Here is a 20,541-nt window from a genome sequence, read left to right as displayed (position 1 = left end):
AAAGTTTTACATACAAATATATAGCAATTTTTAAAAAAAAAATTTCTTCTCAAGAACCACTGATCCAGAAAAGCTGATATTTACATGAAAGCTTTCTGATATAGTGCAGATTCAAGTTTGTTCAAATCATGGCCCTTGGGGGTAAGATAGGGCCACAATGGGGATCAAAGTTTTACATACAAATATATAGGAAAAATCTTCATATACATGTATCTTCTTCTCGTGAACCATTGGGCCAAAGAAGTTCACATTTACATGAAAGCTTTCTGACATAGTGTAGATTCAAGTTTGCAAAAACTATGGCCTCCAGGGGTAGGTTGGGGCCATAATAAGGACTACGGTTTTACATGCAAATATATATAGAAAGTCTTCTGATATGGACCAAGGTGACTCAGGTGAGCGATGTGGCCCATGGGCCTCACTGGACCAAAAAAAAAACCTGTAACATATATTGAAGTTTCCTTATCGGTGTATTGTGTTGTCTGTATGATACCTTGATGTGTTGTATTGTCTGTATGATGTATTGTATTGTCTGTATGATGTGTTGTATTGTCTGTATGATGTATTGTATTGTCTGTATGATGTGTTGTATTGTCTGTATGATGTGTTGTATTGTCTGTATGTTGTATTGTATTGTCTGTATGATGTGTTGTATTGTCTGTATGATGTGTTGTATTGTCTGTATGATGTGTTGTATTGTCTGTATGATGTGTTGTATTGTCTGTATGATGTGTTGTATTGTCTGTATGATGTATTGTATTGTCTGTATGATGTATTGTATTGTCTGTATGATGTGTTGTATTGTCTGTATGATGTGTTGTATTGTCTGTATGATGTGTTGTATTGTCTGTATGATGTGTTGTATTGTCTGTATGATGTGTTGTATTGTCTGTATGATGTGTTGTATTGTCTGTATGATGTGTTGTATTGTCTGTATGATGTGTTGTATTGTATTGTCTGTATGATGTGTTGTATTGTCTGTATGATGTATTGTATTGTCTGTTTGATGTATTGTATTGTCTGTATGATGTATTGTATTGTCTGTATGATGTATTGTATTGTCTGTATGATACCTTGATGCAGTTGTAAGTTACATTTGTCATCAGTCTGGAATGATTCTTAGTGTGGCATAAGTTTAAAAGCATTCTTACCCAAGGTTATTTTTCTAGTAATCTTCATTTGTTACTTTTATACAGTTTACTCCAGACATATTGAAATTCAGGGGCCCAACCTTTCTCTTTCAATAGCAAAGTTCAAAGTAGGTGAAATCGGAAAAGTCAACCATATTAGAAGCTTTATTTTGCATCTCAATTACGAAGGCAGAATATGTTATCAATTCATCACATTTCAAAATTTACAACATTTGAATAATAGAATAAGTGTTATTAGTATTTATTTTTAAAATCTGTTAGTTTTGTTTTATATTGAACTGATTTATAACAAAGAATATTTCAATTTAGGTGTACAAAAATTTTGTCATCGACTTTAGGTAGCGTCTGTACATATGTTTTCAATTTACAAATACAATCTTGAGCTTGATTGTTGATCACATTTTCATCCGGAATTTCTAAATTTTGTTCTCACTCGTTGCCAATATTTTTCTTGCCTTATCTTTGTATCACAATGTCAGTAGTAAGTTCCTCCCTGGAGGCGATCGCAGTGTCAACATTTGTATAGTCATCAGAATTTCAGAACCAGTCCATTAATTTCCCTCTATCTCTAGAATGACATCTACTAAAGTCTAACCTTAAGTACAACAACCAGTCCGAGCAAATAACCATGATTTATTAAGTACAACAACCAGGCCGAGCAAATAACCGTGATCTATTATGTACTTCAATAGATAACAATCTGAAATGGCAAAGGGTTTTTTGTTATTAACCCCAGGAATTTAATCCATGATTTTCAAACAGCTTGCTGCTATCACAGAGCATTGAAAATTGTTTTGCAAGACTGAATTCACATTAATATCTCAAAATAAAGTCACTACAACATCTGACATACACAACAACAATGACTTTACAGACAGTATACCACTGGCTGATCTTAGTGTACTATAACATTATTTTAATCATCATCATCGGCATTTTGATTAACGTGCAGGATTAGGTGCATCTTCCACAGCAGTGGGCTCCCTTCCAGGTAACTGGCTTGCTGCACGCATGGCAGACCTAACATTTGACTTCCAGTCATCTCTGTCCAATGGGTTAACATCACCAAGTCCCCACTCAAGCTGGTCTTTTTCTAGCTGTGCTTTCCAGGTCATCTTTGGTCTCCAATTACACGAAGGGTGAGTGGAATATGAATGGCCGCATTCCAAGGGTCCAAGGGAATATCCGGCATACAAACCTCATTGGTAAAATGGGCAAACCACTGACGCTCCAAAAATTCCAAACTAAAACTTACCACCTATTTGAGATAGTAAGAGTTTTCAAGTCATCTGTATACCCCATTTCCCAGAGATTGCACCTGGTTGTTAGTACATTTCCATGTACTCCAGGACTAAGCCTCCCCTCCTGTGTGAAGAGGTGAAGTGGGCACAAAGGTTGACCGACTTGAGTGACCCCAATAAGAACAACATAATTTCCAAACGTATATGTGTATGATTTTCTTTTTTTACCAACCAACACAGTCTGCCTTAGGTGGGGGGAAACGATTAGGCCAGACAAGTTGAAAACTTCCCAATATATCCCCTCAGACCCACCACACATTTATACAATATAATGTTCAGAACTTTGTTGGGGCTTTAAACCCATTAAGTTTGTGATAGAAGGGGCTAGTGGGACTCCTATATCATGGCAAATTTGCCTAAACAGTGTAAGTGTCGATTTGCATAGTTGGGAGTTGCCATTGCCAGCAAAAAGAAAATCATCAAGGTAGTGCAAAATGTGAGGATTGCAAGACTTGTTCTGAATAATCCAGTACAAGGCTGTTACATACTTTTCCCAGTTGCACAACTTATCGATGCCCCAAATGACATCATTTTGTCTGTCACTGGAAGGAGACGCAAAGCAGATTTAATGTCCGACTTGGCTAATAGCATTCCTGGACCTAAGGTAACCACTATGGCTGTGGCATCATCAACTGAGGCATAAAGGTCAGAACAAGCTGTTGGGTCAATGTAATGGGTTATGGGATTCAATTCTGGGTAGGATATGAAGGGGCCCTCAACCCTCAAATGACACTTCATTGTCTAGATTTTTGCTGCAACCTGAGGATGTTCATAAATACTTTTAGATTTTTTGCCAGGACCATTGTAATGCAAGTTGAACCATAGGTAAAGCCATTAATGATTGCTGTTTTTTCCTTGTAATATGTAAATACTTGGGACAGAATGTTGACATTGACTGAGTGTAGAAGTAGCTGTGATTAGGGTAGTACTGTTTCATAGTCTAGTCTTGCACTTGGATGTTGGGCGTCTTCTGCCACATGCACTTCAGCAGCATGTATAGTTGAACCTACAAGCTGGGTAAAACCTGCATGCTTTACCTGCATTAAAGTAATAACAATACTGAGTAGAAGTATTGGGTGTTACATTGTTTTGTGTGGCTGGTACTTGGCTAGTACATGTATTTGAAATTGCTTTACCCTGTGGGTTAAACTTATCTGGAGGCTGGGCTACATAGCTGCTGGTAATATAAAGCAACCACAGCTCACTGTTAATCTGACCCCAAGAAGAATGAGGGTTTGCTGCTTTAAGTAGGCGAAATTGTTCATACCGGAACCAGCCCGGAGATCAAGAGGCCGCTATATGGTCATCCCTCGGGTATTTTAACAATTCCTGTGATCTCGTACTAAATTTCTCCAGCATACTGCTAGTGAATATGATTTGTGTATCCATTCGTGTATAGTTAAAAAAAGTGTTCGTCTTTCACTTGACCAAGCACATAGAGCCATTGTGTATTTGAATTTGGCCTTGGGTATCAGCATGATCAACTAATTCCCTGGCGGATTTTAAGAGGAGAAATAAATCGATGAACTGGTCCTCCCAAATTTTATTTTTTAAGTGACTGGGGGACATATGAGCTAATCGGATCATATGATTTTGATAATCTTGAAAATTGAAATTGGGGCCATCGAAATTAATTGTTTATACAGGCTGAATATTCGGCATTATGATGTTGGACTCGCCGTTTTCCGATGAAGAATCCTGAGTTTTCAACGTCAGGGGGTCCGGCTTTGTCTGTGGCCACATTGATGATGGCCCTAGTTGCTGTCGCTGTGGGCTGCTGACTTTAGTCATGTGCTTGGTACGACTCTGCATCTGGCCACGCCTTCTCCCTCGTCCTCTAGACGTTGTAATATAACCACTTCCTCTTCTCTTACGGAGGTTGGGAACTCTAGTATGCACGAGTGGCATCTTGTCGTATAAGAAAAATGTTGATGGCTGTTGATATATGAGGAAAGGTGGGAAAGACTGTAGATAGTGATGCTGCCACTTTGACGTAAAACGGAAACGAAAGTCTCATGACGCCTTAGCTAAGATGTACCAAATGATGAGAAGTAATGTTAACGTGTACCATTGTTTAAGAAATTTAACCACACATACCACACTGAGACGTTTAATCAATTAAATGAGATTATTTAATATGATAATAAAATAATCTGTCTTATTTTTTATTTTTTCTTAAATGTATAATTGTCAATAGGAATACGCCAGTTTCGAGATACGAACTCTTCTGTATAGGAGGTGCATTTAGTGGAACTTTGAATGCCTAAGTGGGACAGAGTGGATATACAATCAACGAGGAAGACGATGAAATGTATCAAAAGCGGCTTCTCTTTAAATATGTAAATGTGGGAAATACTAAATACTATCGAAAGAAATGTTTTACCGAAGTGGAAACTTACAAACAATGTCATATTTGCAAGAAATATCTTGGATATGGTACTTATGAATAGCGAAATAACGTGATGGGCTAATAATTCTATGTATTTAATTACTCCCTAAATACTTATCACTTACTTTGTTTGTGTATCAATCGAATTCGGGTTATCAAACAGCATATGAGAAACTTACTGAGTACATTCACTTACGCTGTGATGAAAATCTGTCCCACCCCCGCGTGTAAACAAATTCTTTCGCGCCTTACTATGTACGAGAGTTCTCCAAAGGGAAATAACTCTGACGTATCTCGAAACCGGCGTATTGGGACAGAAAACTCCACAGATGAATTTGATATTTTGACAAGTGACCATGGTGTGAGGACATCCTGCCCCTTTTTTTATCCTGTTCGGGTTCTAAAATACAAGTCTTGTCATTTGAAAATTTACCTTTTATTTTTCCCGTAATAAACATTTCAGACTTGGGAGGGTACTCGCACATTTTCAGAGACTTGTACTCAAGCACATGTGTGATCTAAACTGTTTTCCTTATATAACTGAAATTGAAATTTCGAGGACATCAATATTCCTCTACAATTGTCCACTATGATTTTGTTGTCACACAAGAAATCTAACCCCAATAAGCCAGAAAGGCCCCCCTATTCCGCAATAATAATTGGGTGATCAAAATCAATTTCATTTATCTGAAGTGGGAAACCAGATTTCCCATAAACACATAGGGGTTCACCATCAGCTATTGTTAATGTGTCTGCGACTTCGGTTAAGACTGGTCTAAAACTCAATGTCTCATATATCTCCTTTGAGAACAGAGACACCGATGAGCGGGTATCAATGAGCTTATTTGAGTTCACACCCCCAATCTCAACACTTGCAAACCAACATCTCTTAAAAATTGCCGACAACCTCACAAAAGATGGCCTTGTCAAAATTCTATCAGTTAAGTTTGATTGGTCTGGGCTTTTGGCCCCAAGCTCAGCCCCTTTTAGTTTAAATCACCAGATTTTGAAACAGAGTCAGACACTGTCACTCCTTTGGGACTCAACTTGAGTTTATATTTTTGTAATTTGGGACAGGATTTACTTGTGTGTACAGATATAGCACTTGACTGCTTTCTTACAAGTATATATCATCATGCGCGCAATGAGAAGATCCAGTGTTTGGTTTGTCTCCTTTAGCCAATTTCTCCACTGAGCTTTGTAACAGAACAATAGATCTATCCACGTCTGAAAGTTTTGAGTTATGAAAGCTAGAATCTGTTGTTTTCAGTGTTTGGACTGACTACATTGCTATATCTCTTGGTTTGTGACAGACTACATTGCTATATCTCTTGGTTTGTGACAGACTACATTGCTATATCTCTTGGTGTGGACAGACTACATTGCTATATCTCTTGGTTGCGACAGACTACATTGCTATATCTCTTGGTGTGGACAGACTACATTGCTATATCTCTTGGTGTGGACAGACTACATTGCTATATCTCTTGGTGTGGACAGACTACATTGCTATATCTCTTGGTTTGTGACAGACTACATTGCTATATCTCTTGGTTTGTGACAGACTACATTGCTATATCTCTTGGTTTGTGACTGACTACATTGCTATATCTCTTGGTTTGTGACTGACTACATTGCTATATCTCTTGGTTTGTGACTGACTACATTGCTATATCTCTTGGTTTGTGACTGACTACATTGCTATATCTCTTGGTTGTGACAGACTACATTGCTATATCTCTTGGTTTGTGACAGACTACATTGCTATATCTCTTGGTTTGTGACAGACTACATTGCTATATCTCTTGGTTTGTGACAGACTACATTGCTATATCTCTTGGTTTGGACAGACTACATTGCTATATCTCTTGGTTTGTGACTGACTACATTGCTATATCTCTTGGTTTGGACAGACTTCATTGCTATATCTCTTGGTTTGCGAGGAGCAGGGTTTTGAACTCCTTCAAAAGCCTCAAATTCTAGGGCAAGAGATGTAGCCCTGTCTTAAAACGCTGGATGTGCAAATTGCACATGTGGTCTAATTTCTGAGCTACCTAGCCCATTAATGTATTGTTCAACAACAATATTCATGCGAAGTGAACCAGGATATGCACGGGTAGTCGACTGCTGTCTCTCCTGATAGTCAAACTCAGAGCGATAGGCAGTCTCATGTTCTGCTGTATTGAATCTCTGAGTTAATACTGATACTAATGCTTTATAATTGGTCAGTTGATCATGAGTCAGATCACCAAGTATTCTTTGAGCGAGTCCACGCAAACTCATTGTGAATTGTGCCGCTTTTTCGTTTTCTGACCAATTATTCCACATGGACACTTGCTCAAAGTGGCAAATATAATCTGCCCATTCTATGTTTTCTCTGGTAAAAAGATCAGGCTCTTTTTCTTTTCGCTGTTGCCTATCTGGTAAATGATTTGATCTACGGCCATTTACACGACTTGGACCTGTGAGATTTCTGGCATTTGTCATATAAGAATTTTCATTCGCATTATTTGACATATTTAGGGTACTTAGAGCGGTAGGTTTTTGATATTTATCAAAACAATTCTGGTCACTATGTGTTTGCATTTCTGGCGGGTAGACTGATTCGGCACAATGATTAATTTCAATAAAATTAATGTTTGCCTTTCTCGGTCCTGAAAATGTTATTTCACAATTCTGAGGGAGATTTGATAATTTCCCGCATTTTCAACCTTGTCAAACCATCTCGAATAGTTTGAGAAAAAGTTATTTTCTCTTTCTGATTGTGATTCGGATTCAAAATATTTCATTTTGCCAGTCTGTACCTCCTGCAAAAATTCATTTATTGGCATTTCGTTTTGTTTTCAAATATACGGAGTACTATGCGCAAAATGAGTTGCCTGACTTTGAGTAGGATAACATGAGTCGGGGTTAACTCTCCTAATCGTGCCCCTTGACCCAGCATCAGATGTTATACGGTTACCGTACTCTGGATGTAAACATGTGAAGCTGGGTCATGCACATGTAGTTTTTCAAGTGGATTAAGCACTTCGTCATTCAGATGTGAACTCATTTGTTTCTGAACATCATGTTCAAACTCTACATTTGCATCATTTCAACACTTGTGTGGAAAACCCAATTGTTTTCACATTGGCGAGATCCAATAGGTCTGCTAGTACGAGGACTGTGTATACATGATGCATCTACTTCATCATAAAATACATAGCAGGTATGTCTGTGTGAAGAAATGATCTTTGGATTGCACTTCGTCTGTCTGCATTAATAAAATTGCCCTGAGCATTCTGGTTGGAAATGTTTTTATTTCTGTTGGATCCGCTTCTTTTTTTAAAAGTCCTAGCTTCCGGTTCACTAAAAGTAAACCATTCTGGTTGGAAATGTTTTTATTTCTGTTGGATCCGCTTCTTTTTTTAAAAGTCCTAGCTTCCGGTTCACTAAAAGTAAACCATTCTGGTTGGAAATGTTTTTATTTCTGTTGGATCCGCTTCTTTTTTTAAAAGTCCTAGCTTCCGGTTCACTAAAAGTAAACCATTCTGGTTGGAAATGTTTTTATTTCTGTTGGATCCGCTTCTTTTTTTAAAAGTCCTAGCTTTCGGTTCACTAAAAGTAAACCATTGCCGAACGTTTTGGGATAGATTATTGAAAAGCTTTGAATAATTCTTAAATTATTTATCGATTTATTTTGCCTAAAGAATGTTTTGCTCAATTTTGAATCTCAGACGAGCCCCCGATTCGATGATTTACAGAGAGAGAACTAGGAACTAAATAGTCTGAATATAAATGGGATTTATTTGATACCAAGCATCACTGAAATAGTGATTCACATATCCCCCAGGCCTCGATCCAAAAAACCTCTTAACTTCTATACAGTATGTTTCATCCAGCAGAAATCAATATATAGAAATTCATGCATATAAATATGAATACGAAAAATATATCTAGCAATCCTTGTTTTGCTTGTAAATGAAATTCATTGACAAAAAGAATTACATTAGATCTAATACGCAAGATCGCGACTACTTTTTCCGTCTTGGTTTTAAATTTTACTTCCCCCTTTCAAAATCTTGCGAGACCCAGAGTATGCGAGAATTTGGGCATGTTGGTAAATAATACCAGTTCTGCAACTTTTGTCGTGATCGATTCCCCCGATTTTAACAATGGTGTACTATCATTGCATTGCAGTAGACTGTAGTAATGATTCAAGAAAGAAACACAATATGCAGAAATATCCACAACTGATAGATTTTAATGGAAATGTGGTGGATTTTTTCCCACTGCTGTCAGCCAGGAAATTCCCAAAGCTGAGAAGAGCTTGCATCAAAATATATAGCTTCACGAGCTAAATTCAGAAGTTCATTTTTCCTGTATCCAGACGTTTTTACACACCTTTCATTTAAAAGTGCTTTTAATTGTGGAAAGCACATGGAGGTTAAATCGTCTTCCGATGCCATGTTTTGAATAAACAAAAAATGCCCAAGATCGACACGCTTTTCTGGACTTCTTTACAAGAGAGTTCCGCTAACTCAGTATTTACAATCTTGCGTATTAGCTAAAATACAAGGCAGTTGATAAAAAAGGATAATAATATAAATAATTCGAAAATGGAAAAAAAAGTAAAAAGAATGTTATAGAAAATAGTGTATATTTCATTGTTTCAATTATGTTTATCATTTAAAATTCAGTCTCATCAGCAAATATGCAAAACCATAACTCTTATAACAAAATAAAAAATGACAAATGGAGAAAAAAGGAGGATATTATTAATACCGATTAAAATAGAAGTGAACATATGAATGACACTCGATCGTTCCTGAAGTAAAAGTTGATGCATTTTTTAAAAATATTATTATCCTATATAATTAAGTAAAATATTACTAAGCATTATAAAAGGAAGAATCGAACACATTAAACCAGATACCACACTGTCCTACTTAATTTAGTTTGAGTGTTTGTAATATGGAGGAAGTGTCTGATAACGGAAAAAGGTTTCCCTCATGCATTTTATGTAAGAAAAGAACTAAACCTAATGACAGGAAGCAAAATAAGCATTTTTTTTATGGTGAATTCCAAACTACAGATGTGTTAATTCACCATGAAGTTAACCTCTTGATTGATAAAATTCTTATTTCTATTTAATATGTGAAAATTAGGTTCTACTGGTAACCTCCGCTTAATTTCGTTTGCACACAACCCAAATATATTCGATCAGGGAGTTTGGTTCTATTATGTAGCACTATCAAAATAAGATTTTTTAATAAGGCCAATTCAACTTAATTAGTAGATTATCATCCAGGGTCAGCAAAAAGTATGGGGCGGGTGGGAGGATTTTATTTTTTATTTTCTGAGAAAAATATTAAAGACAAACGAGTTTTTTCCCCCAACAGATCCGCATCATTTAATGGCAGATGGATATCATTCTATGCTATTTTCATACACTAATTCCAGGTCAAGCTTTAATTTAAGGATATAACAGAAATATACCTAACTTCTTCAAGATTTACGTCTGTAAAAACGCAAGAAATTAAGAAAACCTTATAAATCTACTTTCTTCACGTGACTTTTCACATTCCTATACCGGAAATGTAAACAAGAAGTGTAAATACCGGAGTCGGACATGAAAATATTACGGAAATCGCAAGTTTCGCAAAATAAAAATATTCGGGGCGGGCCAATTTTTGAGGGGCGGGCGGGGATGATAATCTATCAATTAAGTTGAATTGGCCTAAATGAATTCATTTCATAAATGTTACAGAGTTACATGTATGTATACATGTATGAATTAATGATAAGGCATTTTGAAATACACACAGGTCTATATATTATTGTAATATATGATCTGGACAGGAAACTAATGAAATTAAATAATGGGAACATATTTTACCTGATGATGAGATCGCGTTAAAATTTTTCTTAGCCTAATGTGAAATAAATTATCTCCATATTACTAAACGAAATGTTCATATGTTATTCTGTATACATGTACGGCTACTTTTGTAACAGTTTCCCTATTTACCCCCCCCCCCCCCCCATAAATGTAATTCCCTATAGCAAAAACACAAAATTTTATGCAGCAATTACAATTGATGTGCAAAAATAAAAGTGTGAAACATAGAATTAAAATGTTTACTTGCTGTCCAAAGTTGTACATGTAGCAACATTTGTCTGAAATAATAACAATGCTGTCCGAAGCCTGGCTGTCATTGTTTTCGGCGTGTTTACATGTACATATGCCCCCCCCCCCCCCCCCCCCCCATAATAATTTTAAAAAACACCCACCCCCAAAAAATCTGCAAACTTATAAAAGATTGTTGAATGAAGTGATCAATATGCAACATAACTACATGTAATATTGAAACCCACATACATAGGCTAATATATCTTATTCGTAAGTCAACGGTTGGATCCACTGTGTTTTCTTCGTGTACATCCCATGAGCAGGATTTTGATACACCCCCCCCCCCCCCCCCCCCCCCCCATTCATCGCTCTGTGCAATAAATGGTTATTCAGTTAAAATATCGGGATTGGATTTATCTTCATGTCATACTTAAATAACAAAGCTAAGCAAAGAGGTACTCAGAATTGATATTGCTTTAAAACTGTTGAATGGTTGCATATGATTAAAGAATATAAAGAGAGGGAAGGAGGCAAACAGAGAGAGGAGAAAGAGATGTACGAGTATACTATATGTGTGTATGTGTGGTTCTTTAAGGAATTAACATAAACAGATTTAAATATGTACAATATTATAATTAAATTGTACTGAATAGTATTTTCATTTCACTTTGATACTTTAAATAGAGAACTTTCACGTAAAAGTACATGAAACGTTGTAAAATTGTGACGTTACGTTGCAAAATTGTGACATCAATAAAAATCTGGCCAAAAACAAAGGGTACTTTGAACGTCAATAACTAAAAAAAATTAAAAGATATCGGAAAAAGAATAACATATTTGAAAAATAGATGTTCTTGGCTTCTGTCCCTGAGAATAATATCAAGTTCTGACTAAGGGCCATTTTTGGCTATTCGTGGCTCTGGCTCTTTCAGTATACAATTTAGAAAATGTTATTAGAGTGGAGAGTGGATACCTGAGAAACACGTCTTGTATTCAGTGCATTGAGTCTCCAACTGAACGATGTGTCAGGCCGTAAGCAGGCATTCAGACATTGTCAAGATTGGCCCAACACACGTGCGTTGTCAGCAACGTACCCGGTGTTAAACGTCCCAACGTTAATAACGTCAACCAATAACAACAGCATAACAATACATAATGAATACAAAGTAAATACAACAGTGACTTAATTAGTAATTGATAGTAATAAATAACATATCCACCGCTACAATGCAAATATATAGGGAAAATATTTAAAAATCTTTTTCTCAAGAACCACTGGGCCAGAAAAGTTTACATTTACATGAAAGCTTCCTGAGATAGTGCAGATTCAAGTTTGTAAAAATCATGGCACCGTGGGGTAGGTTGGGTCCACAATAGGGATCAAAGTTTTACATGTGAATATGTAGGGAAAATCTTTAAATATGGGCCTGGGTGTTTCAGGTGAGTGATGTGGCCCATGGGCCTCTTGTTTGTCTTTTGAAATAGGCCTATGATATTTGGTATGTTGGTAAGTTTAATTTGCTATCATATGTTCACAACACTTTAAATTGGTTGAAGCACATATATACTAGCGGAAAAAAGAAACTGCATTATAAAATTTAGTATAATTTTTCTATATTTATTGTTTATATATTTAAAATCTAAACAATCGATAAAGGTGATGTTTTTTAACAATATCGGATAGTACCCGACTCAGATGCACGGACTTTTTCATGGTTAGTAAACACATGTTGTTTACTGAAGTGTTCGTACGCACAAGTTTTACTGGCCAATACTGTTTGGAGTAAGAAGTGTAAAAGGTTTGTTTGGACACTCTTCGTTAAGGAAAGCACTTTAGTTTTGACAAAATTTACACTTCTGTCATGCCACGACTCAGCGAAAACCAACGTAATCGTGCTGTTGGGATGCTTCAAGCTGGAATGGCACAAAATATTGTAGCAAGACACTTTGGAGTTCATCGGAACACCATCCAGTCATTATGGAGACGTTTCCAACAATCTGGTAACACTCGGGATCAACCATGTTCTGGGTGTCCTCGTGTGATGTCATGTCGACTGGACAACCACATTAGACTTGTGCATCTGAGAAATCGTTTCCAGACAGCAAGTTTGACTGCTCGTAACATTACTGGACTTTGACCAATCAGTCCAAGAACTGTGTGTAATCGTCTGCACGAGCACAACTTCAGACCAAGACGTCCAGTGGTGCGCCCAATACCGTTTCATCGTCATCGTATCGCTAGACTAGCGTGGTGCAGACAACATCTGCGATTCAGAATACAGGACTGGGCCAATATTCTGTTCACTGATGAATCCAGATTTCATTTGGATAGCAGTGATGGCCGTTGTAGAGTGTATCGTCGCGTTGGGGAGCAGTACCAGGGCACTTGTGTTGTGCAACGTCGACAATTTGGTGGAGGTAGCGTTATGGTGTGGGGTGGAATAACAGCACGTGGAAGGACCCCTCTACAAATTGTCAATGGAAATCTCACCGGCATACGCTATCGAGACGAAATTATTCAGTGCCAAGTGATACCCTTCTTACAGAGACAGCAAAATCACATCATTCTGCAGCAAGACAACGCAAGGCCACATGTTGCACGTGTAGTCAGGGACTTTTTTGTTCAACAGAATGTCGATGTCTTGCCTTGGCCAGCTATTTCCCCCGATTTATTGCCAATCGAACACGTCTGGGATGAAATGGAACAATGTCTACGCCGTTTACCAAATCAGCCAGTGACATTGGCTGATTTAGGCCAGGCTTTAACCAAATCTGGAACAACATCCCTCAAGCATCTCTGAACACACTTTAGTGGCGTCAATGAGGCGCCGTTGTCAAGCATGCGTGAATGAAAATGGTGGTCACACGCGTTATTAACTTTGTTAATTCAAGTTCGAATACCAGTGTCTTTCGAGTGTGCTGAAATTGACGTTATTCAACGTTAACAATAATGGATTATGAAATGTTGTAACAAATACATTTGTTAACAGTATTACAAAAAATAAAATTTGATCATTGTTATTTTTTATTATTTTTTCATATATTAAATATTGCAGTTTCTTTTTTCTGCTTTATTAGTTTTAATGTGCTAAAACAATTCTTCCTAGTTGGTTTTCTTTCCATTTAGCATTTATCAGGTACCTTCTATTAATCCTCAGTAATTCCTCACAATTTCTTTGAAAATGTAATCTTTATACCCCCCGCAACAAGTTGTGGGGGGGGTATACTGGAATCAGGTTGTCCATCTGTCCGTCCGTCCGTCCGTCCGTCTGTAGACGCAATGGTTTCTGGACTCTAAAGCATTATCCTTTCCACCTACAGTCACCATATCATACATATGGACTACCCATGAGATGAAGATGTTCCCTATCGATTTTGGGGTCAAAAGGTCAAAGGTCAAGCGCACTGGACATCGAAGTAGCAATATGGTTTCCGGGCTCTAAAGCGTTATCCTTTCCACCTACAGTCACCATATCATACATATGGACTACCCATGGGATGAAGATGTTCCCTATCGATTTTGGGGTCAAAAGATCGAAGGTCAAGTGCACTGGACATCGAAGTAGCAATATGGTTTCCGGGCTCTAAAGCGTTAGCCTTTCCACCTACAGTCACCATATCATACATATGGACTACCCATGGGATGAAGATGTTCCCTATCGATTTTGGGGTCAAAAGGTCAAAGGTCAAGCGCACTGGTCATCGAAGTAGCAATATGGTTTCCGGGCTCTAAAGCGTTATCCTTTCCACCTACAGTCACCATATCATACATATGGACTACCCATGGGATGAAGATGTTCCCTATCGATTTTGGGGTCAAAAGGTCAAAGGTCACGCGCACTGGACATCGAAGTATCAATATGGTTCGGTTTGTCATGCCATTTGTTTTTTACACTCAGAAAAGAGGTAGTTTATACCTATTACCAACACCCTTTGGGAGATTGGGGTAAGCGGGGGGTATTCTTAGTGAGCATTGCTCACAGTACCTCTTGTTCGGTCAGTGACTAAACATGTCTTTGTTATACATGTATGAAGACATATAAGGCATATTAAAGTGGATTTTTCCTCCCCAGAAATACCTGTCCCCTGTGCTGAAGGCCCTCAAAGGAGCTGGTGCATCAGTGGAGGATTACACTGCGGAGTTTGGGTCCTTGGGAAGCATGCTCCATGCAGCTGTGGGGAGGGAAAGGAAATCATCGGGAAATCAAGGAAATCAGCTGGCCAAGGCCGCCGGGGCAGTAAACCCCTCACAGGAAAGATCTAGACCAACGGTCACCATCCCAACTGTAGGTCGAATTTTAATGGATCAAATTCTCTCTTGCTCTCTCCTTCCCTCTCTCTCTCTCTCCACCTCCCCCTCTCTCTCTCTTATTTTTTTGTGATCTTTATATTTTTTGTAAAATCCTGAAAATGTTTCCTGTTGTATTTGAATTTGTTTGATTAAGTGTTGAATTCCTGACACATTTTACTCCTAGTGAAAAGACAAATGACTTAAGGCCAAATTTGGGGAAATGGTTTCTGGGCCTTCAATGATTTCTTTTCACCAAACCATGAAATGAGGATAATCCCTATTGATTTCGGGGTAAAAAATTGAAAGGTCAAGAGAATTGATAGAGCAAAACCTTTTCCCTTTTTACCCTTTTTACACAGAGACTCACTGTAATTTTGGGATCAAAAGGTCAAAGGTGAAGCAGTGATATATGAAAATGGTTGCAGGGCCTTAAATGGTTTTCTTTTTACATGAAATCATCAAACTTCACACACAGATTAGGTATGGGATCAATAGACTTTGGGGTCATGCAAACTGAACTCTGAGGTAGGAAATTAGTCTCTGGTTTCACAATACATAACTGTCAAAGAAGCATAAAAAATCTTCTATCCAATATCTTTCTCTTTGTTCCATTACGGTTGTGCTCAAGGGGGGCCTGTAGTCCATACAGGACAGTTCTAGTTCACAATGCATTGAAATTCCATATATTTTTGAATTGTTTATAATGAACGTTAGTTAAGCTTTGCATGCATATATCACTAGGTAAACAGATAGGTATTTGGCCAATTTTTCAAGCTGCATTTTTCACAGTTGTAACATGAATTATTCTAACAACAAAATTATCACAAAATTGAATTATTCAATATTTTGTAGTAAAAATTTCAAATAATTTGAAATGATGTTCAGAAGTATTGAGGTAGAAGGATCTCTTGATAATTAATTTTGCTTTGATTTTTTTTTTTTTCACAGCCTCGCTCACAGTTTGTCATTCAGCAATCTCCATCCATTGGAAGTCTGCCAGGAACACCTAAACAACCACAAGGGGCCATCCGTACACCTGGAACACCCTCTATAATTCAAGGAGGACAACCAAAAACACCCAGTACTCCAGGACAACAAAAGTTCATAGTCATGACATCACAAGCCAGGCCAACCAACAATGGACAGTCAGATAAACCACTTTCTATAAGTTCAGGTACACCAACTGTGGTCAAGGTCATGTCAGGGAACACTCAGAGTCAAATGCCAACAGCTGTACCAAGAACACCTACTGCACCAAAAATTGTGGTTATGTCCATGGCACAGGGGAATTCTTCTCTTGGGGGTCAGTCCGGGGGAAGTAGTCAGGACTTTGGGGTGAGAAGTGTGTTCAATGAACAATTAAACAACATCAAAAAGGAAGGTGAAAATGGGTGAACCAAGTCTTCTACAGGCAACTGAGTTCAAAGAAAGATTAATGCAGAATGCATGAACATACAGTGTATATTAAAGGGAAAGGCAACCCTAACCACATTGTTGCCTTTATGAATAAAGTATTACATACTGATATCGTAAATGACAGTCTTTAAGAACAAAAATCCTTGCTTAACAATTAAATCAATATTCATCTATCTTATATTTCAAATTACCCACCACTAAGAGAGCGGCCATTGAATTTTAATTTATTACATCACACCGTATGTTCCGATTTATTTCATCAGCTGTACTATAAACATGACACGTCACGAACAGTTAAGTTTGGAGCTGTATAGATTTGAGCCTGTTCTTTTGCAAGAAGAATTTAAGAAAAGAAGACATTCAGTCGAGTCGCAGACCAGTCAGATGGTACTCATTTCTTCATACATGTAAATGTCTCAAACCTCAACTTGTCAGTACGCAAATGATGGATCCACAGTTTACATAGTATTTTCTTTTTAAATAACTTTGTTGGGTCAGGAATTTGGGGGGGGGGGGGGGGACTTTTTTCACATCTCCCCTTCGCATTAGTGTAATTAACTGCTTGACAGGAAAACATCCACCTATTTACAATGTATTTGTAAAATCTACCACATGCACATCTTTGATCTCATCAAAACCGAAATAGATGGTGATGTCAAAATTTTTGTGGTCTTCAATACAAAAGAGTTCTGCATCATGGCAGCCTCTATAGATGGTGAGAATTTCAATTTTTAATGTTTTAGAATTAGTACTGAAGCTTATCTAGGCTGTATATCAAAAGAATAGTATGACAAATCTTTATCATATAATTAATCTTATCATTTATCATGTAAAAAAATGTTTGGGTTGCCTTTCCCTTTAAATGTATCGGTATATTATATATTGTAACAAGTATAAAATGTGAAAACATTTAATAATGAATAAAAATTAAAATTTCTGTTACAATGTAAATGTTTAACAAAGACCATTCATTTACAAACCATTATTTTTGATATTTATGAAAAAATGTATTTTTAAAGTCAATATGTTCTGTCTCATTAGTGAGCTAGAAATTGTGTTGCTGTGGGAGAGTATCTCTGTCAATCAGGGTTATTTCATGTTATACAGAAAGTGCTGGAAACAATGGGATTACTATCTCAAACTAAACCTTATAGAATCATGTGTAATTATGTCTCCCTTCTTCCAGGAGGAGACATCTTGTTTTTATACTTTCTGTCAAGTCTGTCTGTCACAAAATACTGTGAACACTTCTCCTGTATGGCTTATTGAATAGACTATGTACAATGCTTCATTGCCACTTGTAGATGTGCATGTTGTCAGGATGTGAGGATCCAATTATTTTCCTTAGAGTTATAGTGGATCTAAGAGGATGTAAAATAGCATGTGAACACTTCTCCTTTATCGTGGCTTATCGGATACACTTGAAACTATGTACAATGCTTCATTGTCATGTGTAGATATGCATATTGTAGGGAGAGGAGGATCCAATTATATTCGTTAAAGTTATAGTGGATCTAAGAGGGGTGGAGGATGTAAAATAGCTTGTGAACACTTCTCCTATATGGCTTATCCAAGGGTGGAGGATGTAAAATAGCTTGTGAACACTTCTCTTATATGGCTTATCCAAGGGTGGAGGATGTAAAATAGCTTGTGAACACTTCTCCTATATGGCTTATCAGATAGCCTAGAAATTTTGTTCAATACTTTATTATCATTTTATGATGTTATTGTTCTGACCCAGGATAACATTTTCCTACAATTTACAGCAGATCAAGAGGAGTGTTTTATAGCTTTTTTAAGTCACCTGAATTCATTCAGGTGACCTATTGCTATCTGTTTTTGTCCGTCGTCGTGCGTTAACATTTGAACATTTTCAGCTTCTTCTCTGAAACCCCTGAACCAATTTCAACCAATTTTGGCATATAGCATCAGTGGGTGGAGGGGAAGAAAAATTGTGAAATTCGTGGTCCCTGCCCCCCTGGGGCCTGAGGGGTGGGGCAAAAACCATCAAAATGAGTGTAATTTTAAAAAATCTTCTTCTTTACTCCTGGACATCAAGAAGCCAAACTGTGGGCATAATTATAATGAGTGTTGAGCCCTCTACCAAAATTGTGAAATTCATGGCCCCTGGGGCAGGGGTTCTTGTGTTAGGATGGGGCTCTATTGGTCATATAGTGAAAGTGTAGAAATTCTTTGAAAATCTTCTTCTCTGTCTCTGGGTATTAAGTAGACAAACTAATAGCATGGTAATGATGAGCAAGGATGCCTCTTTATACCCCCCGCAACAAGTTGTGGGGGGGTATACTGGAATCGGGTTGTCCGTCCGTCCGTCCGTCTGTGGACGCAATGGTTTCCGGGCTCTAAAGCATTATCCTTTCCACCTACCGTCACCATATCATATACATGTATATGGACTACCCATGGGATGAAGATGTTCCCTATTGATTTTGGGGTCAAAAGGTCAAAGGTCAAGCACACTGGACATCGAAGTAGCAATATGGTTTCCGGGCTCTAAAGTGTTATCCTTTCCACCTACAGTCACCATATCAAACATATGGACTACCCATGGGATGAAAATGTTCCCTATCGATTTTGGGGTCAAAAGGTCAAAGGTCAAGTGCACTGGACATTGAAGTAGCAATATGGTTTCCGGGCTCTAAAGCGTTATCCTTTCCACCTACAGTCACCATATCATATATATGGACTACCCATGGGATGAAGATGTTCCCTATCGATTTTGGGGTCAAAAGGTCAAAGGTCACGCGCACTGGACATTGAAGTAGCAATATGGTTTCCGGGCTCTAAAGCGTTATCCTTTCCACCTACAGTCACCATATCATACATATGGACTACCCATGGGATGAAGATGTTCCCTATCGATTTTGGGGTCAAAAGGTCAAAGATCATGCGCACTGGACATCGAAGTAGCAACACTCAGAAAAGAGGTAGTTTATACCTATTACCAACACCCTTTGGGAGATTGGAGTAAGCGGGGGGTATTCTTAGTGAACATTGCTCACAGTACCTCTTGTTAAAAATTGTGAAATTCATGGCCCCTGGATCAGGGGACCTGGTGCTAGGGTGGGGCTCTATAAGTCATATAGTGAAAATGCATTATTTCTTTGAAAATCTTCTCTGTCCTTGGGTATTAAGTAGACAAACCAATAGCATGGTTATGATGAGCAAGGATGCCTCTTTCAAAATTGTGAAATTCATGGCCCCTGGGTCAGGGGTTCTGGTATTAGGGTGGGGCCCTATTGATCATATAGTGAAAATGCATTTTATTTCTTTGAAAATCTTCTCCTCTGCTGCTGGGTATTAAGTAGACAAACTAATAGTATGATAATGATGATCAAGGAATCTTCTTTCAAAACTGAAATTTATGTCCCCTGGGTCAGGGGTTCTGGTGCAAAGGCGGGGCTTACCACTTAGCTATTCAATGTTTCTTCCATCCAAAAGTAAAATTCTTATATTTAAACACAAACCTAATTCAAACATTGGAAGGTTGTTACATGATACTCAGGTGACCTATAAGGCCCCTGGGCCTCTTGTTTATGTACATGGCTAGGTTTACTTTCCTACTAGTCCTCAGATTTCAAAGGGACATGGACGCTATTTGAGCTGAAAATTTGAAAAATTTATTTTTTGATAAAAAAAAAAGGCTCAAAGACCTAATCATATGGCCATATGTCTGGCGTGCGGTGTGCGTCAACTTTTTGGGGAAAGGGCTATATCTCAAGAACCCCTTGGCCAATTTTTGTCAAATTTGTCACAGGGTATCATTGGCCCAAGGGCTTTCATTTGTACTAAAACTAGGGTTGTTACCCTTTAACAAGGGGAGATAATTATAAAAATGCAAACAAAAGTAGTGGTTGCTAAAA

The 20,541-nt window shown here is 37.8% G+C and overlaps 1 protein-coding gene across 1 annotated transcript in view; it reads left to right on the top strand.

Moving 5' to 3' along the window:
- Window positions 1-17,910, top strand: part of LOC125659150 (transcription initiation factor TFIID subunit 6-like) — a 41,079-nt gene extending 23,169 nt beyond the window's left edge. Inside the window, exons 12-13 of the mRNA XM_048890710.2 lie at window positions 15,027-15,239; window positions 16,193-17,910. Of these exons, the coding sequence (XP_048746667.1) occupies window positions 15,027-15,239; window positions 16,193-16,639 (660 nt within the window). The 3' untranslated portion in view covers window positions 16,640-17,910. The remainder of the gene's footprint in view (window positions 1-15,026; window positions 15,240-16,192) is intronic.
- Window positions 17,911-20,541: the final 2,631 nt, after the last annotated feature.

The sequence above is a fragment of the Ostrea edulis genome, chromosome 9 (assembly GCF_947568905.1).
Source record: "Ostrea edulis chromosome 9, xbOstEdul1.1, whole genome shotgun sequence".
Classification (NCBI taxonomy): Eukaryota; Metazoa; Mollusca; class Bivalvia; order Ostreida; family Ostreidae; genus Ostrea; species Ostrea edulis.
Note: the sequence above shows the minus strand (reverse complement) of the source record. Positions and strands in the feature narration are given on the sequence as shown.